This window comes from Balaenoptera borealis, assembly GCF_965194805.1.
Source record: "Balaenoptera borealis genome assembly, chromosome: 7".
NCBI classification, from domain to species: Eukaryota; Metazoa; Chordata; class Mammalia; order Artiodactyla; family Balaenopteridae; genus Balaenoptera; species Balaenoptera borealis.
The window spans coordinates 54,325,493-54,352,996 of record NC_138864.1 but is presented as its reverse complement, the minus strand read 5'-3'; the positions used below and the strand labels follow the sequence as shown (position 1 = coordinate 54,352,996).

The window sequence follows — 27,504 nt, the reverse complement described above, 5'->3', positions numbered from 1 at the left end:
TGAATAGAAAGATTATTACATACACTATCTAGGCTAAAACTGGAAGAGTCATTAAAAATGTGAACTACTGGGACTTCCCTGGTGGTCCAGTGGCTAAGACTCCACGCTTCCAATGCAGGAGGCCTGGGTTCGATCCCTGGTCAGGGACCTAGGATCCCACATGCTGCGTCATGTGCCCAAAAAATAAAAAATTAAAAAATTAAAAACAAAAAAAATGTGAACTACAATTTTCAGTTTATGTATCAATTAACCCTCATGAGGTAAAATATTTTTTGTGAAACCGCCAAAAGCAAAAGGACAGCTCTTTTCTGAAAAGACAAGTTCTAGAAAATATCCTGGGCCTAGGCTACTACTGCTAAATGAGAGGAAGGATCTCCTAAAAATTAGTGTAGTGGACTATTGTATTTTATCACAATTCTGTCATTATTTCATTTTGTGAATGTGGGAAAAGTTACTTTTGCCTATAGAAGGAGAGAAAATACAATTGCTGTGTTTATGAACAGTGCTTTGAAAACCTTAAGATCTAAAAGAGCCTATGGATTTAAATACCATGACAGCAAACCTTTAAATTTTCTTACACTGTACTAGTTCAAAGGTACTGGCCTTCTTAAATACCAGCTAAGCTTTCTCACTTTTCAGAAGGCAGAACTGGAGACAAAAGAAGTTATAATGGGAAATTATGGTAGGAAGTTAGTCTTGGCAAAATTTGAAGAAGACAGATGCTTCATACTAAAGTATCATTTGGCAGATGGCTTTTATAAAATGTAAGGAAGTGATATGGGTTGGGTGGAAGAGAATTAATGAAGATGGACAGATGGGTGGAGAACCAATAAATAAAACAACTCAGACCAACAACATTACACATAAGACTAGATTTTGAGTCACATATTGTGATTCAGTGACTACCAGAAAATCAAAAATCTGGCAGATAAATCTACGTATAACATTAAGAAAAACACAATACAATCTGAAAGATAATATTTTACAAATAAATATTTGAAAAGACAGAGATTGAACTAACTATTCATGAAACCTTAAAATAATGAAGTCTGAGTCTAATTCTCTTTGTTGGTATACTAAGAGAATATTAATGAGGGCCCATAGCTAGAGTAAATACTAGTTTTTCAAAAGGCAAAAAAGAAAAAAGAAAAAAAAATTGCACAAAGCAAACTGCATTGTCTTTGTGCATTTGAGAGAATGTAGAGTGAGGTTATGAGGTTGGGAGTTCAGACTGTACCCATGGAACAGTGCAGAGCTAAAAACATCTTCACAGACCACCTATTTCAGTTTTTCTGGTGAGGATACTGAGACCCAAAGAAGTTATGTGATTTGTCCAACATCATAAAACCACCTAGAGGAACAATTATGATTAGACCAAAGGGTGTCTGACTTCTCAGCCCCATGTACTCTGTACCACTTACTTTATTAATCATGATGACCTTGGCCTTATTAGCACCACAGTTATTAGATTAAACAACCAAGCAGAGGCATAGATAGATAGATAGATAGATAGATAGATAGATAGATAGATAGATAGATAGAGAGATGATCCCTAAACTTTATTTCTTAAATATTTTCACCAAAATATACAATTAACATCACAAATCATTTCAAAAAACAAGATATTCAATTTTAAAAGTATATTTGGGAGATTTGTTCTCATGCACTTTCCTATCTTCTGTCACTTTTACTATGCTGCTGATTTTGTCTGGTAACCTTAATCTCTTCATCAAACATAAAACAGAGCTGAATTCAACACACATTAACACAATTCAAAATAGTTTTTAGAAATGCCTACCAAATTAACCAAGGAATAGGAAATATCTTCCCTTATACTTGACAATAATTTAAATCATTTGTTATGTCAAATTGATTGAAAATTGGGTAAATTTAATTTTGGTGGGTTAGGGTAAAGTTAAATAACTTTTTATTTCATGGGGCCCAGGATTTTACTCCCCTCCTCTCAAGGAAAAGTTTCCTTCCCAGGAAGGGAAGGAAATAAACAAAAAGATGGGAAGGGAAGAGAATTAGTCATGATTTTCAGTTATTTGCCTTAATAGTTGATCCTCCCCTAAGCCCCACATCCTTTATCGAGCCCTCTTGACACAACTCCCATAGTAAAGAATGGCTAACTGGCTCTATTTGCTTTTGCAAATTTTACTTCATCATTAATATAAGAATGCCCTAGAAGTGGTATTCAACTGTTAAACTTGACAATTTTAATCAACTTGCCAAAAAAAAAAAAAAAATCATGGTAATGAACCATATTAAGCACTCTTGAAGCAGGAAAAAAGCTTAAAAACACAAAGACAACATATGTAGGAAAAAAAGGCACACACCAGATTTAATCAAACTATTAAAATATGTATGCTATATACAGTGCCCTTTTATAAGTGCATGTATAACTACATCACTTTATGATGAGTTAGGGGATCCACAGAAAGATATTCAATTCATGACTATAAAAGCTGAGAAAATGAAAACCTTTGTCATTCATCAGGATGAGATAATGACGGGTAAGGCCAGCTACAAAATTAACAGGAAACATTGCTTCTCTCAAGGACATACTGCAGCTAAAAAGTGTCATAACAACCTCCATTTTTGAATGACTACTGTATTCTTACTCAGTGAGAAGCCTTGTAATCTAAAATCACAGATATCAAGAACTTTGTCATTTAAACATATATAGGTAAGAATGAAACATCCCACTCTTGGCGGGAGGATCTAAGTCACCTAGACACAGAGAAGCAGGCTTCAGATAAGGGGTTTCTGAACCCAACATTCCACAAAGATGTTAACTTTGTAGTTCCCAAGACAACGTGACCCTGGGTCCACTTCACAGTCCAGGCCAGATATTAACCCCATTACACATAGCTCTGCTTTGTTTTGAGTCTATCAAAATACTGTTTAATTTAAATTTCACCTCAACTCCACCTTTCCTGAAAATCCTGTAACAATTTTATTTTTTCCTTTGTTTGGTGAGATGCCTACAGGGTACCTATTGTATAGTGTCCCTCACTGAAACAAGCCAATAAGTCTGACTTCTGTCCGAGGCCTTGGGCTAACTTGGCTGGACAAAAAATGACAATTTCAGCCCAAACCCTTCCTTCCTGTGGTTCATGATCAGGAAGCTCACATAATTATGTGTAACAGCAAGACCCAGAGGACAAAAAGAAGTTAGTTAACTGGTTAAAGGAACACTATTTTAACTATCATAAAGAAGAGTTCATGAGACAAGAAAACAGAGTTACATTTTTCTTCATCAACTAACCAAAATTTATAAACCACTTATACAGGCACTGGGTTAGCCAACCAGAGAAAGATGTACTGATAGAAAGTTGGGCAAATATCTTCCCATCTTCTCCTTATCGTTTATCTGCCCACTCCCAGTGCCCCCCAAATTGGGAGAAACATTTCAACAGTGAATCTTTCATGGTGGTTGGAGAGAGTGACATCAACTTTGAGACTTTAACTATTCTTTGTGGTGCTGCCATAAAAGGGAGAAAACAAACTAAACTACTTGTTGAAAACAGGAGTCAATTTCCTAGGAAAGATTACTATGTGTAAATAATTCCCTAATAAGAGTTTTTGGAAAATTCTTTTGCTTCCACAGATATTTAGCTTTTTAGTCATTAAAAAAAAAAAAGTCACTGGAATTTAAACCCCAGACACAACTTCTTTGGAATATAACTATTATATTAAAACAGTAAATATTACCTTAAACTCTGACAACCATTCCTCCACAACCCCTTTCTCTGAAGTGAACATCTTTCCACATCTGTTCTAAACCTTCAACCTGAAAATTAACATAGAAAAATGTTAAAATTTTGAATATATTTTCTTTATAGTCAGATTACCAAGAATAGAAGTAATCCTATAAAATTTAGCTACTTTGTTACTTGTGAAACTAAAGCAGTTTCAAACATAAATTACTGGGTTCATTTCAAAACCAATGTGCACAAACAAGCATTAAAATGCAAGAATTTTGACAAAAGTATAAATATCATAACATGATGAAATTGGCTCTGCAATTTTTCATTTAGCTTTTAGTAATACCAGCTGCAAAACATACTGGACTTTTTTCCCTAGTTTCAATTAAATAATTCCAAATAGATAATGCATCTTAAGAAAACTGCAGAGGGACTTCCCTCGTGGCGCAGTGGTTAAGAATCTGCTTGCCAATGCAGGGGACACGGGTTCCATCCCTGGTCCAGGAAGATCCCACATGCCGCGGAGCGACTAAGCCCGTGTGCCACAACTACCGCGTGCTCCAACTACTGAAGCCCCCACGGCTAGAGCTCCTGCTCCGCAATGAGAGAAGCCACCGCAATGAGAAGCCTGCACACCGCAATGAAGAGTAGCCCCCACTCGCCGCAACCAGAGAAAGCCTGCACACAGCAGCGAAGACCCAACACAGCCAAAAATAAATAAATTAATACATAAATTAAAAAAAAAAAAAACTGCAGAAAACATTTTAAAACTGTGAAAATATAAAAAGACATGCATCCAAAACTAACTTTATAGAAAGCATTAATTTAATTTGTTTATATTTCAGTTCTTTACTACAGTAACAATCTATCTAGGTTAAGCCACTTGGTTCCCTGAAAGCTTAATATTCATAAAACAAAGTAAAAGTGGTAATATCCAAGATAATGACCTTAGTCTTAACAATAGATATTCATAAGATTGGAATTTACTTAAGTATAAATAAGAAAAAAGGAAGCTAAAGGAAATGCAAAACAAATTTATCTCAAGCAAAACTTTTGTCAAAGTACAATGTAGTTTTCTTCACCCATCCACCTATAGGAGAATGAACTTAAAAACTGTTTCTTGAGGGGAAACTTTATTAGCTCTAGCTGAATTTCCTAACCTCCTAAGTCAGGCACAAACCCTGCATTATCCTTCTTAATTTTAATCAGCATTATCATGTAGTAGAAACCAGGACAGAATTGACAGAAACTGAATCCTGATTCTATTCTTATTTATAGTATAACCTTGGGCAGGTTATTTGCCTTACTTTTTTCATTCACGAAATAGGGATAACCACAGTACCTACTTTCAATGGATTATTGTGAGGATTAAATGGAAAAATGTAAATAAAATCACTTATTACAGTACCTTGCAATAAAAGTGTTATTACTGTGCAATATTATTATCGAAGAATATCAACTTGTATAGCCTCTGCTCGGCTGTCTATCCAAGTATACAGATACTTCTTAATGAACAACACAGGTTCTTACAAAGAATACATTCTAATGTTTCTGTTGTCTAATTTCCATTAAAAAAATGGTTAAGAAAAATATATATATTCATTAGTTCATTTATTCATACATGAAGAATTACTTGAGAGATATGCATTTTATTTTTTCAGGATAAAAAATAGCCCTTTTTTATTCTAAATTTTATCCTTGGATCAAGCCAGACAATTAGAAAACCACATATTTGTACCATATTATTGATTTTATAGAACTGTCCATTCAAATAAACTGGGCTTTGGAATTATGCCCAAAATGTTACTGAAAACCCTGTTAGATCACGTTCTTCCCTTTAAAATCCAAAGGAGAAAAATCACATCTTCATTTTTCAATACCAGGAAAAACTCTCCTTTAGAGTAAGTGGTTTACTTTTTCTTTTTTTTTTTTAAATTGTAGTAGCTGATTTTTGTTAATTTATTTATTTTTATTTTTATTTTTGGCTGCGTTGGGTCTTCGTTGCTGTGCACGGGCTTTCTCTAGTTGCGGTGAGCAGGGGCTGCTCTCGTTGCAGTGTGCGGGCTTGTCATGGCGGTGGCTTCTCTTGTTGCGGAGCACGGTCTCTAGGCGCACAGGTTTCAGTAGTTGTGGCACGTGGGCTCTGTAGTTGTGGCTCGCGGGCTCTAGAGCACAGGCTCAGTAGCTGTGGCGCACGGGCTCAGTTGCTCCGCGGCATGTGGGATCTTCCTGGACCAGGGCTCAAACCCGTGTCCCCTGCATTGGCAGGTGGATTCTTAACCACTGTGCCACCAGGGAAGTCCTGATTTGCTTTTATATTATGGATACTGTGAATCTCATTACAGATTCTCTTTGCTTTGATTTTAATAAAATGGGAGTCAAAGTTTCTGCCCTAACTCTGTAAGCAGGCCAAGATTAATTTTATTTATCATTTTATATTATACACTTACCTTTATTTTCTTTCTACCTATTTTTATCCTGTTATACATGTTTGTTTGTTTGAAGCAAAATGAAGCAAGGTAAATATAAATGCACATGAGTTTTCTTTTGTATTTATCCACTGTTTATCTAGTAAATTAGGACAGAAAGCAATCACAAATAGAACGACACTACATCAAGTTACACAGAATTGGGGAGGTAAAATTTTTACAAAAATTCAAAATAATTCTCTAGTTAAAATTAATTTTTAAAAGGTTAAAAGGAATCAAGAGGCATATGCAAATGGATCAAGAATAGTCAAAGCAATCTTGAAGAACAACAGAGTTGGAGGACTTGGATTTCTAAATATCAAGGCTTACTATAAAACTTACCAAAACCATAGTAATTAAGCCAGTGTGGTATTACTATAAAGTATTATCATATTATCATCATATTATTACCAAAAAAGAAAATGGAACAGTTTAGAGTGACCAGAAACAGACCTACACATACATGATCACCTGATTTATTACCGAAGTGACACTGTAATTCAGTAGGGAAAGGGTAGTCTTTATAAAAAAATGGAACTAGGTCAACTGGACAGCTACATGGGGTACGGGGTGGGGAGAGAACCATAACCTATAGCTCATGCCATATGGAAAAGTCAGTTGCAGCTGGATCACAGATCTAATTTTAAAAAGTAAAACAAAAATTTTAGGAGAAAACATAAGAGAATACTTTCATAACCTTGAGGTAGGCAAACAATTTTTAAATAAGAGGCACAAAAGCACTAATCATAAAGGGGTTTTTATAAATTGGATTCATTAAAAGTAAGAACTTCTGTCTGCCAACAAATGAATGGATAAGAAAATGTGATACACATACACACAAACACAGACACAATGGAATATTATTCAGCCTTAAAAAGAAGAAAATCCTGCCATTTGCAACAAGATAGATGAACCTGGGGGACCTTACGCTCAGTTAAATAAGCCAGACAAAAAACACAAACACTGCAAGATCTCACTTGTACGTGGAATCTAAAAAAGTCAAACTCGTGGTAACAGAGAGTAAAATGGTGGTTTCCAGGGGGGTGGTGGAAATGGGGAGATGTTGGCCAAAGGGTACAAACTTTCAGTTATAAGATGAATAAGTTCTGGTAACCTAATGTGCAGCATGGTAACCATAGTTAGTAATAATGTATCCTTGAAATTTGCTAACAGAGCAGATCTTAAGTGTTCTCACCACACGCACACACAAAAAAATGGTAACTATGTGAGGTGATAGACTTGTTAATTAGCTTGATTGCCGTATATCAAAACACCACGTACACCTTAAATGTATATAATTTTTATTTGCCAATGATACCTCAATAAAGCTGGGGGTGGGGGGGAAGAGAAGAACTTCTATTCATCAAAAGATACTACTGTGAGAATGAAAAGGCAAAACCAGAGATTGGGAGAAGATACTTACAATTGACATACCTGACTAAAGTCCCATATCCAGAACATATAAAGAACTCATAAATTATTACGAAAAAGGCAGAAAATTCAATAGGAAAAGCAAGCATGTCACTTATCCAAATGGAAACTTAATATAAAAGGTGCTTAAATTTGTTAGTCATCAGGGAAATATCACACACAAACACACACACACACACACACACACACACACACACACACACACACGCACTTACAAGTATGGATAGAATGAAAGAGATAGTACCAAGTGCTGAAAAAGATATGAAGCAACCAGAATATTTATACACAGCTAGCATGGATGTAAATTAGTACAGTATCTCGGAAAACACTTTGGCAATATCCTCTAGTTGAACGCACGCATACTCTATAACAACTCCACACATAAAAATATACCTTACAAGGACTTCCCTGGTGGCCCGGTGGTTAAGAACCCGTCTGCCAATGTAGGGGACACAGGTTCGAGCCCTGGTCCAGGAAGATCCCACATGCCAAGGAGCAATAAGCCCGTGTGCCACAACTACAGAGCCCACGTGCTACAACTACTGAAGCCCGTGAGCCTAGAGCCCGTGCTCCGCAACAAAGAGAAGCCACTGCAACGAAAAGTAGCCCCGACTTGCTGCAACTAGAGAAAACCCACGCACAGCAACGAAGACCCAACACAGCAGAAAATAAATTAATTCATTTTAAATATATATATATATATATATATATATATATCTTACAGAAATGTAAATATATGTCTCTGAAAGATATGTTCAGGAACATTCACAGCAGCAGTTTTTGTAAACAGTCAAAAACTAGAAAGAGACCAAGTGTCCATCAAGAGTAGGATGGATAAATTATAGTATATCATACATGGAGTTCTACACGACGACAATAAGCAAACTATAACTACATCAATGTCACAATATTGGGAAAAGGAAGGCAAACAAGAGCACTGCTATGCAATTGCATTTATATAAACTTCCAGAACAGGCAAAATTAATCAATTTTGTTAAAAATCAGAAGAGTGGTTGCTCTTGAGGCAGTTAATTCTTGGGTTCTGGTAATATTCTGTTTCTTGATCTAAGTGCTGGTTACACAGGTGTGTTCATTTAGTGAAAATTCATCAAGCTGAACACTTATGTTTTGTGCAGTTTTCTGTATATATATTATACATTAGTAACACCAGACAGCTCCAGGCCTCTTATCGTTCACTTGATAGAGATCAAATGGGAGCCCTCAATTGCATAACTGAGTTCACATGAATACTCAGTAAAATTGTCCCTCTCCATACTTCTTTGCCTTCCTCTGCAGAGCTCAAAAGGGAGACCTCAAAACAGCTCCCCCCAGAAACTTTCACAGCCTCGCCACCACTACCTGCCTCCACCAGGACTAAAGTCATTTTCCCTTCCCCCCTGTTGATGTCAGGAACCACAAGAAACTACAGCTCCCAGGTTACACTCAGCCCTTGCACACTGATCTTCGTAACTCTTTGTGGGCCCTCTATTTTACCTTCATCTCCTATTCCACCCTAATTCTGGAAGGAGGTTCTCTTTCACTGTGCCTTCCGGAATTGACAATCTGTTACCAGCAAAATCCTCTATATCTTCACCAGTTCTCTCACTGTCACTTTCTTCTTGTTCTAACAAGAAGCCTGGCTCTCCTCTGAAGACACTGCTTTCCCTGCAATCTTCTCAAAGAGGACTGCTTTTCCTCTCATAGCCCTGGAAGAAACCACTGGCCCTAGAGGTAATATTACCATTTCAGATCATTCTCCCTCTCTCCCCTCGAACCATCCACCCAACGCTGTTCCGAAACTCAAAGCTGTCATCTATCATTCAATCCCTCCCTTTCGTTTCTAGATGATTTTAGCTCTGGCTCACTGTCATGCTTTGAAACTACTCTGCCTTCTCACTCCCTGAACTCTTAATTCCTAAAAATCTCCTACAACAATACTGTCTTCTTCCCTGCCTCAGGAACTCAATCCTATGATCATAAACTAGACCAAACATTTATACTTTTAAATATTGAGCCAACCTGAAAGAACACCCAGTGGTCAAAGTTGGAACAATTTGAGCAACAGAACAAATAACGTAGTAGTGAATTATTACCCAACGTATAAAATAAATATACATGAGTCCATATTGATATAAATAAATGACTAAATAAATAAATAAATATTAGAGAATAAGAGACAAATCTTTTTTTCAGAAGAATTCCAAATAATATATATAGGTATTTCCCCCTCTAGGAGGAGTTTAGTCTCTGCCTCCCCAGTGAGAATGGGCTGGACATAGTGATTTCCTTCCAAAGAAGAGAGTATGGAAAGAGGAAAACAGTAACTTTATAGTGGAGAAATCTGATAAAAACTGCCTTGATCAAGGTTAACATCACCCATGATGTCATGTGAATATCATGTACCCTTGATATGATGAGAAGGGCACCTTACCTCTAAAAAGCCATAAACCCAGTATAATCATGATACAAACATTAGAAGAAACTCAATTTGAGGGATGTTTTACAAAATATCTGACCTATATTCCTCAAAACTAAAAAGTCATGAAAAATAAAAAATGCTGAGACTCACAGACCAGAGAGACTAAGGTGACATAACAACTACATGCAATATGGTCTCCTGGATTGGATCCTAGAAAAGAAAAGAGAGAGTAATAAAAAAAAAAAAAAGTCTGAAATTTAGTTAATAGCAAAGTAATAGTAATGACAAATGTACAATGGCAATATAAGATGACATTAGGAGAAACTGAAACTGGGTTTGGGGTATACAGGAATTCTCTGTACTATCTTTGAAACTTTTCTATAAATCTAAAATTGTTTAAAACATTATTGAGGCTCTGATGTATTTCTGTTCTAGGATCCAATCCAATTGACATTTACTGTATTCAAAAACAAAACAAAATTTAAAAGCACAAGAACACATGAGCACATATTTCATTAGTCATCACTTATCATGTAGCCACTGTCTACTCATAAATGGGAGTGAAAAAGACAAAAGTCCAAGTATTATTATGAAAATAGTTTTGAGCTTGCAGACACCATGAAAGGGTCTTCAGGACCCCGAGAGGTCTCAAGATGATACTTGGAGAACCATTACCCTAGTCCTTGTCATTACCCACTCTGATCGCTCCTCTTATCTTTTCGGCACACACTTTTATGTACTCAGACCCCAAAACGTTTTGACCATACCTGAATCTAATGTCACCTTCCAACCTTCTCCTTTCTCTCCTTACCCATTACAAATTCTTTAGTCAATTATAATCACCATTTTGAATATGCTCCCTCAACTCCTTTGCTCTTACTAGTTTTACTCCTTTAGCAAAAATATAATTTTGGTAAAATCCAACTCTCCACCTAGTCCATGTGAGCACCCATGCAGCTGAACAAGGTGGAGAAAACAACTAAAACAACACCTGAAGCTTATGACCAAGAACCTGACTCGAGCTCTTACTGCTGCCTGGCAATCATGCAGTGTCCTCCTCCCCACAGCCCATTCACTTTGCTACTGTCCCATTTAATTGTTTCGTGCATTCTACCTGATCCTCAAAACCCCAAAACCATCTCCCCATTCCTACTCTCAGCTGATGATTTTAATTCCTACTTCACTGACCAATCAGAAGAGAACTTCCACAAACCTCCAAATGCCTACCAATCTTAAAGCATCTGTATCTTTATACTCCATCTCCCCTTCTGTTAACTATAAATGAACTGTCCATGATCCTATCTGCGGCCAATCCTTTGAATTACACACCACAACCATCCTTTCTTGTCTACCTAAAGAAATTGCTCCAATGAGTCTCCTTCTCTCCCTAATTAAATTTCTCCCTCTCTACTAGCTCACTCCCCCTAAAAAACTCTCAACCTTATTTCCTCTTCAGCTATTTTCACATTTCTCTGCTTCTGTTTTATACTCAAACTTCTCAAAAGAGTTGTATGCTTGTTTTTAATTCCTACCTCCCCTCACAACATTTTTTTTTTAGTTTTTAGAAATCAACTTTGAGGTATAATTTATACACAATAAAATGTACACATTTTAAGTGTACAGTTCTATGCATACATCCTTTCCTGTCAATCCTTCAACCCCCTATCCCAGCCAACTACTGATTTGATTTCTACCACTATAGATTACTTCAGTCTGTTCAAGAACTTCATATAAATGGAATCATACATTATGTATACTTGCGTCTGGCTTCATTTTCTCAGCATAATGTTTTTGAGATTTATTCATGCTGTTGAGTATAGCAATAGTTTATTCTTTTTTTATTGTATGAATATACCACAATATGTTTACCTATTCACCTGTTGATGGGCACATGGATTACTTCCAGTTTGGAGCTATCATGAACCAAGCTGCTATAAATATTCATGTGGCAGACTATATTGTCTGAGGATGACCACAACATAGTCTTCTTACAAGATGACTTGGACACACCTTTCTTCAAGAAGTAGAATCAATGTAACCTCTCCCTGAATCTAGGCAAGCTTGTTACTATGGCTAGATCATATAAGGTGATATAGCTTCTACCTGATTTTCTGTGGGACCATCATTCTTGGAACCTATCCACTGTATTACGAAAATGCCCAAAGAGTAATATGGGAAGACCACATGTAGGTGTTCTCCAGTGACAATCCTACTGAGTCCCAGTTAACAGTCAGTATCAACCATCAGACTTGGGAGTGAGGGAGTCTTCAGATAATTCTAGCCCCCAGCTGTCAGATTACCCCTAGCCTTTGAACCTTCTCAGCTGAGGCCACAGACATTGTGAAAGAGAGAAAAGTCATCTTCATGTGCCTTTTCTGAAATCCTGACCTACAGAATCCAAGAGCATAATAAAATGACTTTAATTTACACTATTAAATTTGGGATGGTTATGCAGCAACAGTAACTGGAACGATTTGTATACAAACCTTTTTATTTACCTTGGTAAAACACCTAGGAGTAGAGTTACTAAGTCATATAATAACTACATATTTTAACTTTATACACACACACACATGCACACACACAACAACAGCAGCCAAACTGTTTCCAAAATGGCTACACTATTTTACATTTCCAGCAACAATTTATAAGATTTTCAGTTCCTCTAACCCTCATCAACATCTGTTTGATATTAACACCTTTAAAACTTTTAGTCATTCTAGGGACTTCTCTGGTGGCGCAGTGGTTAAGAATCCACCTGCCAATGAAGGGGACATAGGTGTGAGCCCTGGTCCGGGAAGATCCCACATGCTGTGGAGCAACTAAGCCCGTGCGCCACAGCTACTGAGCCTGTGCTCTAGAGCCCGCGAGCCACAACTACTGAAGCCTGCACACGAGAGCACGAGCTCCGCAACAAGAGAAGCCACCGCAATGAGAAGCCCGCGCACCACAACGAAGAGTAGCCCCCGTTCACCGCAACTAGAGAAAGCCCACGTGCAGCAATGAGGACCCAGCGCAGCCAAAAAATATATTAATTAATTAATTAAAATTTTAGCCATTCTAGTGGGTATATACTGGCATTTCATCATTTCAATTTACATTTCTATGATAACTAATGTTGAATATCTTTCCATGAACCTATTGGTCATTCATATATCTTCTTTTGTGAAGTGTTTCTACAAGTTGTTTGCCCATTTATAATCAGGTTATACGTCTTACTGAGTTTTAAGTGTTTTTAATATATTCTGGATTTATATTTGTTTTGCAAATATTTTCTCCTGGTTTGTGACGTGCCCCTTTATTTTCTTAATGGTATTTTTTTTTTAATTTTTGAATTTCATTTTTTTTTTATACAATGGGTTCTTATTAGCCATCAATTTTATACACATCAGTGTATATATGTCAATCGCAATCTCCAATTCACCACACCACCACCAACACCCCCACCCGCCGCTTTCCCCGCTTGGTGTCCATACATTTGTTCTCTACATCTGTGTCTCTATTTCTGTCCTGAAAACCGGTTCATCTGTACCATTTTTCTAGGTTCCACATAAATGCATTAATATACGATATTTGTTTTTCTCTTTCTGACTCACTTCACTCTGTATGACAGTCTCTAGATCCAACCACATCTCAACAAATGACCCAATTTCGTTCCTTTTTATGGCTGAGTAATATTCCATTGTATATATGTACCACCTCTTCTTTATCCATTCGTCTGTCAATGGGCATTTAGGTTGCTTCCATGACCTGGCTATTGTAAAGAGTGCTGCAATGAAGCTTAGGGTGCATGTGTCTTTTTGAATTATGGTTTTCTCTGGGCATATGCCCAGTAGTGGGATTGCTGGATCATATGGTAATTTTACTTTTAGTTTTTTAAGGAACCTCCATAATGTTCTCCATAGTGGTTGTATCACTTTACATTCCCACCAACAGTGCAAGAGGGTTCCGTTTTCTCCACACCTTCTCCAGCATTTGTTTGTAGATTTTCTGATGACGCCCATTCTAACTGGTGTGAGGTGATACTTCATTGTAGTTTTGATTTGCATTTCTCTAATAATTAGTGATGCTGAGCAGCTTTTCATGTGCTTTGTGGCCATCTGTATGTCTTCTTTGGAGAAATGTCTACTTAGGTCTTCTGCCCATTTTTGGATTGGGTTGTTTGTTTCTTTAATATTGAGCTGCATGAGCTGTTTATACATTTTGGAGATTAATCCTTTGTCCGTTGATTCGTTAGCAAATATTTTCTCCCATTCTGAGGGTTCTCGTTTCGTCTTGTTTATGGTTTCCTTTGCTGTGCAAAAGCTTTGAAGTTTCATTAGGTCCCATTTGTTTATTTTTGTTTTTATTTCCATTACTCTAGGAGGTGGATCAAAAAAGATCTTGCTGTGATTTATGTCAAAGAGTGTTCCTCCTATGTTTTCTTTTCCTCTAAGAGTTTTATAGTGTCCGGTCTTACATTTAGGTCTCTAATCCATTTTGAGTTTATTTTTGTGTGTGGTGTTAGGGAGTGTTCTAATTTCATTCTTTTACATGTAGCTGTCCAATTCTCCCAGCACCACTTACTGAAGAGACTGTCTTTTCTCCATTGTATATCCTTGCCTCCTTTGTCATAGATTAGTTGACCATAGGTGTGTGGGTTTATCTCTGGGCTTTCTATCTTGTTCCATGGATCTATGTTTCTGTTTTTGTGCCAGTACCATATTGTCTTGATTACTGTAGCTTTGTAGTATAGTCTGAAGTCAGGGAGTCTGCTTCCTCCAGCTCCGTTTTTTTCCCTCAAGAGTGCTTTGGCTATTCGGGGTCTTTTGTGTCTCCATACAAATTTTAAGATTTTTTGTTCTAGTTCTGTAAAGAAAGCCATTGGTAATTTGATAGGGATTGCACTGAATCTGTAGATTGCTTTGGGTAGTATAGTCATTTTCACAATATTGATTCTTCCAATACGAGAACATGGTATATCTCTCCATCTGTTCGTATCATCTTTAATTTCTTTCAGCAGTCTCTTATAGTTTTCTGCATACAGGTCTTTTGTCTCCCTAGGTAGGTTTATTCCTAGGTATTTTATTCTTTTTGTTGCAATGGTAAATGGAAGTGTTTCCTTAATTTCTCTTTCAGATATTTCATCATTAGTGTATAGGAATGCAAGAGATTTCTATGCATTAATTTTGTATCCTGCAACTTTACCAAATTCATTGACTAGCTCTAGTAGTTTTCTGGTGGCATCTTTAGGATTCTCTATGTATAGGATCATGTCATCTGCAAACAGTGACAGTTTTACTTCTTCTTTTCCAATTTGTATTCCTTTTATTTCTTTTTCTTCTCTGATTGCCGTGGCTAGGACTTCCAAAACTATGTTGAATAATAGTGGCGAGAGTGGACATGTTGTCTTGTTCCTGATCTTACAGAAAATGCTCTCAGTTTTTCACCATTGAGAATGATGTTTGCTGTGGGTTTGTCATATATGACCTTTATTATGTTGAGGCAGGTTCCCTCTATGCCCACTTTCTGGAGAGTTTTTATCAGAAATGGGTGTTGAATTTTGTCAAAAGCTTTTTCTGCATCTATTGAGATGACCATATGGTTTTTCTTCTTAAATTTGTTAATATGGTGTATCACATTGATTGATTTGCATATATTGAAGAATCCTTGTATCCCTGGGATAAATCCCACTTGATCATGGTGTATGATCCTTTTAATGTGCTGTTGGATTCTGTTTGCTAGAATTTTGTTGAAGATTTCTGCATCATATTCATCAGTGATATTGGTCTGTAATTTCTTTTTTTGTAGTATCTTTGTCTGGTTTTGATATCAGGGTGATGGTGGCCTCATAGAATGAGTTTGGGAGTGTTCCTCCCTCCGCAATTTTTTGGAAGAGTTTGAGAAGGATGGATGTTAGCTCTTCTCTAAATGTTTGATAGAATTCACCTGTGAAGCCATCGGGTCCTAGACTTTTGTTTGTTGGAAGATTTTTAATCACAGTTTCAATTTCATTACTTGTGATTGGTCTGTTCATATTGTCTATTTCTTTCTGGTTCAGTCTTGGAAGATTATACCTAAGAATTTGTCCATTTCTTCCAGGTTGTCCATTTTATTTGCACAGAGTTGATTGTAGTAGTCTCTTAGGATGCTTTGTATTTCTCTGTTGTCTGTTGTAACTTCTTTTTCATTTCTAATTTTATTGATTTTGAGTCCTCTCCCTCTTTTTCTTGATGAGTCTGGTTAATGGTTTATCAATTTTGTTTATCTTCTCAAAGAACCAGCTTTTAGTTTTATTGATCTTTGCTATTGCTTTCTTTGTTTCTATTTCATTTATTTCTGCTCTGATCTTTATGATTTCTTTCCTTCTGCTAACTTTGGGTTTTGTTTGTTCTTCTTTCTCTAGTTCCTTCAGGTGTAAGGTTAGATTGTTTATTTGAGATTTTTCTTGTTTCTTGAAGTAGGCTTGTATAGCTATAAACTTCCCTCTTAGAACTGCTTTTGCTGTATCCCATAGGTTTTGGATCATCATGTTTTCATTGTCATTTGTCTCTAGGTATTTTTTGATTTCCTTTTTGATTTCTTCAGTGATCTCTTGGTTATTTAGTAACGTATTGTTTACCCTCCATGTGTTTGTGTTTTTTACGTTTTTTTCCCTGTAATTCATTTCTAATCTCATAGCATTGTGGTCAGAAAAGATGCTTGATATGATTTCAGTTTTCTTAAATTAACTGAGGCTTGATTTGTGACCCAAGATGTGATCTATCCTGGAGAATGTTCCCTGCGCACTTTAGAAGAAAGTGTAATCTGCTTTTTTGGATGGAATGTCCTATACATATCAATTAAATCTATCTGGTCTATTGTGTCATTTAAAGCTTCTGTTTCCTTATTTATTTTCATTTTGGATGATCTGTCCATTGGTGTAAGTGAGGTGTTAAAGTCCCCCACTATTATTGTGTTACTGTCAATTTCCTCTTTCATAGCTGTTAGCAGTTGCCCTAGGTATTGAGGTGCTCCTATGTTGGGTGCATATATATTTATAATCGTTATATCTTCTTCTTGGATTGATCCCTTGATCATTATGTAGTGTCCTTCCTTGTCTCCTGTAACATTCTTTATTTTAAAGTCTATTTTATCTGATTTGAGTATTGCTACTCCAGCTTTCTTTTGATTTCTATTTGCATGGAATATATTTTTCCATCCCCTCACTTTCAGTCTGTATGTGTCCCTAGGTCTGAAGTGGGTCTCTTGTAGACAGCATATATATGGGTCTTGTTTTTGTATCCATACAGCAAGCCTGTGTCTTTTGTTTGGAACATTTAATCCATTCACGTTTAAGGTAATTATCGATATGTATGTTCCTATTACCATTTTCTTAATTGTTATGGGTTTGTTTTTGTAGGTGCTTTTCTTCTCTTGTGCTTCCCACTTAGAGAAGTTCCTTTAGCATTTGTTGTAGAGCTGGTTTGGTGGTGCTGAATTCTCTTAGCTTTTGCTTGTCTGTAAAGCTTTTGATTTCTCCATCGAATCTGAATGAGATCCTTGCCAGGTAGAGTAATCTTGGTTGTAGGTTCTCCCCTTTCATCACTTTAAGTATATCATGCCACTCCCTTCTGGCTTGTAGAGTTTCTGCTGAGAAATCAGCTGTTAACCTTATGGGAGTTCCCTTGTATGTTATTTGTCGTTTTTCCCTTGCTGCTTTCAATAGTTCTTCTTTGTCTTTTTAATTTTTGCCAATTTGATTACTATGTGTCTCGGCATGTATCTCCTTGGGTTTATCCTGCCTGGGACTCTCTGCGTTTCCTGGACTTGGGTGGCTATTTCCTTTCCCATGTTAGGGAAGTTTTCAACTATAATCTCTTCAAATATTTTCTCTGGTCCTTTCTCTCTCTCTTCTCCTTCTGGGACCCCTATAATGCGAATGTTGTTGCGTTTAATGTTGTCCCAGAGGTCTCTTAGGCTGTCTACATTTCTTTTCATTCTTTTTTCTTTATTCTGTTCCACAGCAGTGAATTCCACCATTCTGTCTTCCAGGTCACTTATCCGTTCTTCTGCCTCAGTTATTCTGCTCTTGATTCCTTCTATTGTGTATTTCATTTCAGTTATTGTATTGTTCATCTGTTTGTTTGTTCTTTAATTCTCCTAGGTATTTGTTAAACATTTCTTGCATCTTCTCAATCTTTGCCTTCATTCTTTTTCCAAGGTCCTGGATCATCTTCACTATCATTATTCTGAATTCTTTTTCTGGAAGGTTGCCTATCTCCACTTCATTTAGTTGTTTTTCTGGGGTTTTATCTTGTTCCTTCATCCAGTACATAGCTCTCTGCCTTTTCATCTTGTCTATCTTTCTGTGAATGTGGTTTTTGTTCCACAGGCTGCAGGACTGTAGTTCTTCTTGCTTCTGCTGTCTGCCCTATGGTGGATGTGGCTATCTAAGAGGCTTGTGCAAGTTTCCTGATGGGAGGGACTGGTGGTGGGTAGAGCTGACTGTTGCTCTGTTGGGCAGAGCTCAGTGAAACTTTAATCCGCTTGACTGCTCATGGGTGGGGCTGCGTTCCCTCCCTGTTGTTTGGCCCGAGGCAACCCAACACTGGAGCCTACCTGGGCTCTTTGGTGGGGCTAATGGCGGACTCTGGGAGGGCTCACACAGCAAGGAGTACTTCCCGGAACTTCTGCTGCCAGTGTCTTTGTCCTCACGGTGAGCCACAGCCATCCCCCACCTCTGCAGGAGACCCTCTAACACTAGCAGGTAGGTCTGGTTCAGTCTCCTATGGGGTCACTGCTCCTTCCCCTAGGTCCTGATGCACACACTACTTTGTGTGTGCCCTCCAAGAGTGGAGTCTCTGTTTCCCCCAGTCCTGTCGAAGTCCTGCAATCAAATCCCGCTAGCCTTCAAAGTCTGATTCTCTAGGAATTCCTCCTCCTGTTGCTGGACCCCCAGGTTGGGAAGCCTGACGTGGGGCTCAGAACCTTCACTCCAGTGGGTGTACTTCTGTGGTATAAGTGTTCTCCAGTCTGTGAGTCATCCACCCAGCGGTTATGGGATTTGATTTTACTGTGATTGCGCCCCTCCTACCGTCTCATTGTGGCTTCTCCTTTGTCTTTGGATGGGAGGGTATCTTTTTTGGTGAGTTCCAGTGTCCTCCTGTCGATGATTGTCCAACAGCTAGTTGTGATTCTGGTGTTCTCGCAAGAGGGAGTGAGAGCACATCCTTCTACTCTGCCATCTTGGTTCCTTAATGGTATTTTTTAAATAACAGAAGGTTTTAATTTTGATGAAGTTCAATTTATCATTTTTTCTTTCATGATTAGTATTTTCTGTGCCCCATTTAAGAAATTATTGCCTACCCAAAGAATTCAATTTCTCTAACATATGTAGAGCTATTAAAATTCTTCTATTTCTTTTCATGTCAGCTTCAGTGAGTTGGTCAGTAATACTTTGCGTGTGTTGCTGCAGTTCACTGCAGGAGAAAAAGTGTGTCCCATGTGATCACTATGAGGGAGGACTTTGAAAGCTTGTGTCTGGTTTCCTCCTGACTCTACGTGATGCATCTTTTTCCTTTACTGATTCAGCTTTATATGCTTTCACTGTAATAAAGCATTGTGAGTATAACTGCCTGAATCCTGTGAGTTCTTCTAGTGAATCATCTAAGGTATGCGTGCCATGAGATATCTGAAATAAGCTTATATGAAGCCTAAATCTTCTTATATGAAGTTTTCTCTTCATTTTTGGTTTTCAGCAGCCTATGATAAATCTAGGTGTGTTTTTCTTTGAATTTATCCTGCTTAGGGTTAGTTGAGCTTCTTGTATCAGTGTATCAAGTCTCACAGAAAGAGCTCATATTATGCTTGGAGTCAGCTAAATCCAAAAACTTTTCTCCTACAAACTGCTTCCAAACCAGGTTACTCCTATCTTGTACTTATGATCTAATTTATTCTTTAAAAATCTAAGTTACAATTTAGCCCTTTAAAATTGACTCATACATAATAGATACACAAACATTTGCCCAGTGAATGAGTAAGTGAACAAACCTTGGAATCTTTGCTAGTTTGGGCCCTGAATTCCATTCTGTGTTTTTAATATAACATTCGCCTTATTAATTAGCCCTCCATGGTAGCTGACATCATAGCATGCAATAAAACTGATCCTGAAAACAAGGAATTTTGTACTAGAGAAAAAGTAAGGAATCAGAGCTAGAGATACGTTGTAAAACTATCCATGAATAAGCAGTAATGTAGAAAGACACCAGCCACTGTGGAGAGCAGATCTGAAATGAAATTAGTACAAACATTTCTAATTTTTAAAGGTAAATTTATTTTACCATATATAAAGTAATGTAGTATATTATCTGCCACAAGTGTAATCTGAAAGCACCTTCCAACAGCGGGATTAAGATCACTTCAAAGATATTCATGTCTTCTGATAACATTCTATACCATTCTTCATTAAAGCTTCGATTTCAGTAACTTTCATAATACTTGATTACACAAGGGCTTCTTAACCCTAAGGGGCAAATTCTTTTCCATTATAACTTATTCTCTGCACTAAACTGAGGTGACAAAGAGACTAATTTCTAAAGAGATTTCTTATCTAGTTGTTGTTGTAAGTTAAAAAAGGAAAATAATTACAGTACTGAATTATAAACATGAATGAAAATTCAAATCATTAGTTGACTTATCATTAGTTGTGTTTTCTTTAGGAACAGTAATATACTCAAGCATTTTAGTTGTCTTTACATGGAGTCAAAAATCTTCAGTACAATGTAGAAATATTTTTAATTAAATGTATAATTTCACAGAAATATTAAACTATACCATAAAATTATAAAGTGAAAATTTCAACTGGCATTCATGTAATTTTAAATTACCAAGTCAAGCCAGTTCAAAACAAATCTAAATATGGTAAAACTTAAAAATTCTCTCAGATGACAAGTTTTTATAAATTTCAAAAAAGGAAAAGTATCTTAAGAGAAATAGAAAATGTATAAAGATTAAAAATGGGACCTGAAATATTAATGCATTATATGAGAAAGAGGTTAATGAAATTTTATAAAATGTAGTACAAGTAGCTAGAGAAATAGAAGATGAAAAACCAATAGTGTGTGTCAGTTTACAGAAGTTTTTCTTCGTCCTTACCACACATTGTGACACTGTAAAAAAATTTTCTTTCCATTAGACCTGGCTTCCATGGTAAGTTATGACTATAGGTACCACTAAAGACTAGGGAGGACAAGAAGCAAAATGACCACAAAATTGAAACAGCAATTTAAAACCTTTCTCTCTCCACCAGCACGCAGCAAGAGGCTCTCTACAGTTGCTATCCCACCCCCACATTTCACATCTAATATGTAATCTTTTAACATTTATGGCAAAGTCTTGATTATATAACTTTAAAGCTTTATAAACTTAATTAGATCTCTCAAGCAATATTCAACATATACTCTCACATTAAAAAAATCTTTATTCTTCTCAAAGGCAAAAGGAACAAAATTAAAATAGGTATTTCCTGCTGTGTATCTAACTTCCTATTTTTCTCAAATATATCTTGGAACAGAGTACTTAAAATTATATTAGAAAGCTCGCTAGGATTCTATGCAGTATTTCACAAGCAGAGTTAGTAATGTGTGAAATTAATTTTTTATATTTTCAGTATGCAATAAAACCTTTCTAAATCTAATGTCTTTTTCTTCAATCCCCCACATTATATTTTAATTTTAACCCTAATAATGATTACTGAATTCCTCAAGGAGCTTTCCAGAAAGTATATCATAAAAATGTTGTCACAAAAGACATATAACTTATTATAAATGTTTTACTCTTATCCAATAGGAAGAACATAAAAAGAAAAAAAATGTACTTATAACTTTCACTGTAAAACTCTAAAAATATTTTTACTATTATCTCACATCATCCCTTGCATCACGAAGTATTAATTACTAGTAGTATAGTATAGTAGTATAAATTACTACTGAATATTTTAAAACCATTTGCTTTATATGTCATGAAAATCAAGTTTCTATAAGTCTAAAGAACAAACAAATTTCTATAAATGGATTGTGACACATCACAAAGTTTTAAACTTCTGTCCTACAAAATGGGGCCATTGCAGTAAATTAAGTGCCACCAGAAGATTATCAAGATTCCTAGCTGAATTTCAGGAAAACAGAGCAGAAGGAAATGTTCAGATTATGTTACAGAATAAAATTAATTTAAAATAGTGATTTTACTGCTTAGAAAATGACCAGTCAACTGGAGAACCCTATGAAACAGGAGGGTACCTATGCTGGTGCTTGAAAAGAAGTGCTGCTGATTGCCTCATTGCCTACTCGACTCCTCAAGTGAATAAAGTTTCCTCTCAGGGCACAGGGAGAAGGAATATAATTTATAGGCCAGTAGAAGAGGTGTGAGAAGTCTATCCAAAGACCCATAACTTAGGCCTATTTTCCCCATAAATCACAGACAAGTATCTGGTTATTAAAAATAGAGCAGAGATTTTTACTACATGAAATGTTTTTTGCATTCAACATCTTTTGCCTACCCCAAGGACAAATAAAATCATGTTGGGATACCAATGTATTACGGCAACCAGGCCAGTGTGTTTCTTTTGGAAAAGGGAGGACAATTCGAAGAAAGGTAGCAATCCCTCTTCTCATTTCTCATTTCTATCTTTCTATTCTTTTCAAATCCTCCAGGACTTCAGAAGAACCTTTTGTCCAGGGAACAGATATCTGATTTGAATTTAAATAAAAGAAGTGAGGAAACAAAACACTTTGATATCTGGACTAGCCCCATGTGCTGCTTTCACCAAAAGAATGCAGTGAACACAATGCTGTGAAACTTCTGAGGCCAGGCCTTAGGAAATCTGCAGCTTCCACTTTCATGTGTTTAGAATCCAAACACCATACTGTAAGAAGCCCACACCATCATGAAAGGTTGCATGGAAAAGAACTGAGGCCCCGGCTGAGCTACCAACTGAGAGTCAGTACCAAGTACCAGCCACGAGACTGAGCCATTTTGGATATTCCAACCAAGCCAAGCCTCCAGATGACTGTAGCTTCAGCTGACAACATGAAGCAGATCTGCCATTCTAAATCTAGTCAGCCTCAGATCTGTGAGAGATCAAAAATATTTGCTGTTTGAAGCCACTAAGTTTGGGAATGGTTTGTAAGGCATCAATAGATAACCAGAACACCTATCTTAATCAAACATGTAGGACATAACTTTTTAGTGCAAGGCACTGTGCTAACTCCTATCAGAGAATATTAGATTTTTCAAGACATGATCCCTGCCATCAAGGAATTAGATTTTTCTCTGAAAACTTGTAGTTAAACCTATTATAAATAGGATATAATCTATGAATGTCTAATAAATGTGTTTACATTCTGCTGATGTATATATAGTTTTTGCCTGATCCTACTGTTAATAACGGCAGACATTGTGATACGGTTGGCTAGAATTCAAAGTTTGGAGAAGTCCATAGCCACAAAGCAAAACAAAACTGACTAATAATCATCCTATCTTAAATGCTATGTTTAATCAACGGAGCCAACTTATCACAGTAACCTTCACAGTTCTCACTATATTATATAAAAGTTGCTTTTAATAGCACAGGGAGATCAGCTCGTGCTTTGTGACCACCTAGAGGGGTGGGATAGAGAGGGTGGGAGACGCAAGAGGGAGGGGATATGGAGATGTATGTATACATATAGCCGATTCACTTTGTTATATAGCAGCAACTAACACAACAATGTAAACAATTATACTCCAATAAAGATGTTTTAAAAAAAAAGTTGTTTTTATTCATTAGGTATAAACAATCTTAGTTTGTACATATCCTGAGGCCAGCACCTCAGAATTTTCCTGAGATGTCAAATGATTTCATTTAAATTTTCAGTTTAAAAAAATGAAGTTTCACCTTGATATTCTTCTTTATAGTATAGATCTTTGCAATTTTGAAACTAATAAAAAATTTTAATTTAAATGATACAATAAGGGATTCAGGTTTGATAAAATAATTAATAACCCTTATTATTGGAAACCTCAATATAAAATAGGCTACTGAGAGAAAACATACAATTTCCAAAATTCTTTAAGATTATGATAGATTTTTCATCTGTCCAGGATTTTATAAGTAAAATCTCATGAAAATTGAGAGATAATCTAGAAAACTCTTAAAATCCCTGCTCATCCTATATCCATATATAAAAATTAATTATTCAAAAGAAAGTTTAGTGAACTGTTACAACAATGTACCATCTTAATGTTACAGAAAGGGATATATGCAGAAGACCACAAAAGCCGTAGGTCCAGTTCCCACATCTCAAAGCATAGGATGAATATATGTTGCTTTCATAGTGTTGATGTTCCATTCTTCATTTGCTGAATGGCTTTCTAACTTACTCATCCTGCTTATGTCCCATTATGGCTATTCTAGTCCTAATTATCACGACCTTTCTGCTCCAGACACACACTCTCCTCTGCATCAAATCTGCATTTCTCAATTTCCCAAATCTAAATTCTTCAAATAAATCTGATTGTACCAGTTCTTTGATCATGACCACAACTCAACTAGCCACTCTGGAAATTGGCCAGCCTGAAGACTGCCCATCCTTGGACAGATATCTCCCCTTGGTCCTACAGTTGAAATCAAAGATACAGACGAATATAGATGCAGATTTATTTCGAAGGGGCTTTGCGTGAGCAGGAATGGTAAACGTATCTAGTATCTACTATAGATATAATATCCTAGGAGAAATCTAACAAGCTGAATACAAGGACACAACATTTCAATCAGGGAAACCTAAATTTTTTTTTTTACTTTCCTTTGTAATCAAGTCTCACAGAAAGAGATGATATTATGCTTGCAGTAAGCTAAACCCCAAGACTTTTTTCATACAAACTGCTTCCAAACTAGGTCACTCCTATCTTATACTTACCTAATCAATTCTTAAAAATCTAAGTTACAATTTAGCCTTTTTAAACTGACTCACACATAATAGATACATAAACATTTGCTCAGTGAATGAAAAAGTGAGCAAACCTTTGAACCTTTGCTAGCTTGGGCCCTGAATTCCATTCTGTGTTTTTAATATAACATTTACCTTGTTAATTAGCCCTCCATGGTAGCTGACATCATAGCATGCAATAAAAGTGATCCTGAAAGCAAGGAATTTTGTACTAGAGAAAAAGTAAGGAAACAAAGCTAGAGATGTGTCATAAGCTATCCATGTATAAGCAATTATTAGTGCAATGACAATAAATGACTTTTCCCAAAGTGGACACAGGTTAAGTACAGGAGGCCCCAAACTAAGTAAGTATCCATGATAAAAATCCATTTTCAATGTTTATTTTTTTAACATCTTTATTGGAGTATAATTGCTTTACAATGTTGTGTTAGTTTCTGCTGTATAACAAAGTGAATCAGCTATATGTATACATATATCCCCATATCCCCTCCCTCTTGCGCCTCCCTCCCACCCTCCCTATCCCACCCCTCTAGGTGGTCACAAAGCACCAAGCTGATCTCCCTGTGCCATGCAGCTGCTTCCCACTAGCTAGCTATTTTACACATGGTAGTGTATGTATGTCAATGCTACTCTCTCACTTCGTCCCAGCTTACCCTTCCCCGCCCCCATGTCCTCAAGTCCATTCTCTACGTCTGCGTCTTTATTCCTGTCCTGCCCCTAGGTTCTTCAGAACCATTTTTTTTTAGATTCCATATATATGTGTTAGCATATGGTATTTGTTTTTCTCTTTCTGACTTACTTCACTCTGTATGACAGACTCTAGGTCCATCCACCTCACTACAAATAACTCAATTTTGTTTCTTTTTATGGCTGAGTAATATTTAATTGTATATATGTGCCACATCTTCTTTATCCATTCATCTGTCGATGGATACTTAGGTTGCTTCCATGTCCTGGCTATTGTAAACAGTGCTGCAATGAACATTGTGGTACATGTCTCTTTCTGAATTATGGTTTTCTCAGGGTATATGCCCAGTAGTGGTATTGCTGGGCATTTTCAATGTTTAGAATGAAGAAAGAATAGGGGCCTATGCTGAGGAAGGTTCCAGATCAGCCAATGAAATAGAAATCTCTGAAATAGATAACAGGAGAAATATCAAGGAAAAAATTAATAAAAGTATACAAGAATTACAACAATGAATCTTATGACTGTCCAGGAAGACAACACAGAAAACAAAATATTAGTTCCAACAGAATGAAAGCATTAAAAGCCAGGGCTTTCATTGGGATCTAATAGGGGAAAAAAAAAAAGCAATGCTATAGGCAGTATATTTACAGTTATGACAATAAGAAGAAAAAATTACTTTTGCTTGTTGTCAATGAAGACAATACCATTAAAATTGAAATTTTCCAGTCTTTCTCATCAACACACTAAGGTATAAATTATTTATAACATGAAGATTTACCTCCATTGCCTCACTCTGCCCTCATACTTATATTCCAACATGCAAATTGTTATGTGTTATCAACATTACTTAAGGAAAATCTTTATCTTGTAAGAATGATTAATGTGGCTCTTTGAGTGGATTCATACCTACTTTTGTTATTGGCTTTAACCAGAGAAAATGACCTTGAAATTAAAGTACTTTTCAGTTTGTTTTAAACCAACAACCTATTTTAAGCATTGCTTGATGTAGAAATCATACTAACAAGATGCTAAAAGTATGGCACAAAGTGATAGTTGGCATTATAAGACTGTAATGAAAAGACTTTTTTATGCACTAGAACATTCTTTTTTGGGGGGGGCGGGGGTGCCGCACTGCTTGGCTTGTGGGATCTTAGTTCCCCGACCAGGAACTGAACCCCTTGAACCCGGGCCCTCAACAGTGAGAGCTCGGAGTCCTAACCACAGAACCACCAGGGAATTCCATGCGCTATAACATTCTTTTTTTTTTCTTTTCTTTTTTTTTTTTTTTATTAATAGCTACTTTATTTATTGATTTATTTATCTTTGGCTGTGTTGGGTCTTCGTTTCGTGCGAGGGCTTTCTCTAGTTGCAGCAAGCGGGGGCCACTGTTCATCGCGGTGCGGGGGCCGCTCTTCATCGCGGTGCGCCGGCCTTTCACTATCGCGGCCCCTCCCGTTGCGGGGCACAGGCTCCAGACGCGCAGGCTCAGTAGTTGTGGCTCACGGGCTCAGTCGCTCCGCGGCATGTGGGATCTTCCCAGACCAGGGCTCGAACCCGTGTCCCCTGCATTAGCAGGCAGACTCTCAACCACTGCGCCACCAGGGAAGCCCGCTATAACATTCTTAATCGTTCACAAATATAAATGCAAGCTTTCTTAAAAAATAAAGCCCTCTGTTTAAGAACTTCCATTTGCTTGCCAGAGGATTTCTTATATGTATAATTAAGTAGCTGGTTTCAATTTGTTAATCAAATAAAGTTCAAATTATTTTGGAAGATTAAGAAGTGTTTGCTCTTCATTTTAGAAAGGTCTAGAAGATTAACTATTTTTAAAATTACAAATCAC

At 36.7% G+C, this 27,504-nt stretch overlaps 1 protein-coding gene across 5 annotated transcripts in view; it reads right to left on the bottom strand.

The window, feature by feature from the left end:
* Positions 1-27,504, bottom strand: part of HYCC1 (hyccin PI4KA lipid kinase complex subunit 1) — a 92,576-nt gene that overhangs the window by 42,945 nt on the left and 22,127 nt on the right. For 3 of the 5 annotated variants that reach the window (XM_082398437.1, XM_082398436.1, XM_082398433.1), the window contains exon 2: positions 3,718-3,796. In XM_082398437.1, the coding sequence (XP_082254563.1) occupies positions 3,718-3,768 (51 nt within the window). In that variant the 5' untranslated portion in view covers positions 3,769-3,796. Of the gene's footprint in view, positions 1-3,717; positions 3,797-10,178; positions 10,239-27,504 lie in introns of all 5 variants that reach the window. The other 2 variants (XM_082398434.1, XM_082398435.1) reach the window with 2 other exon arrangements.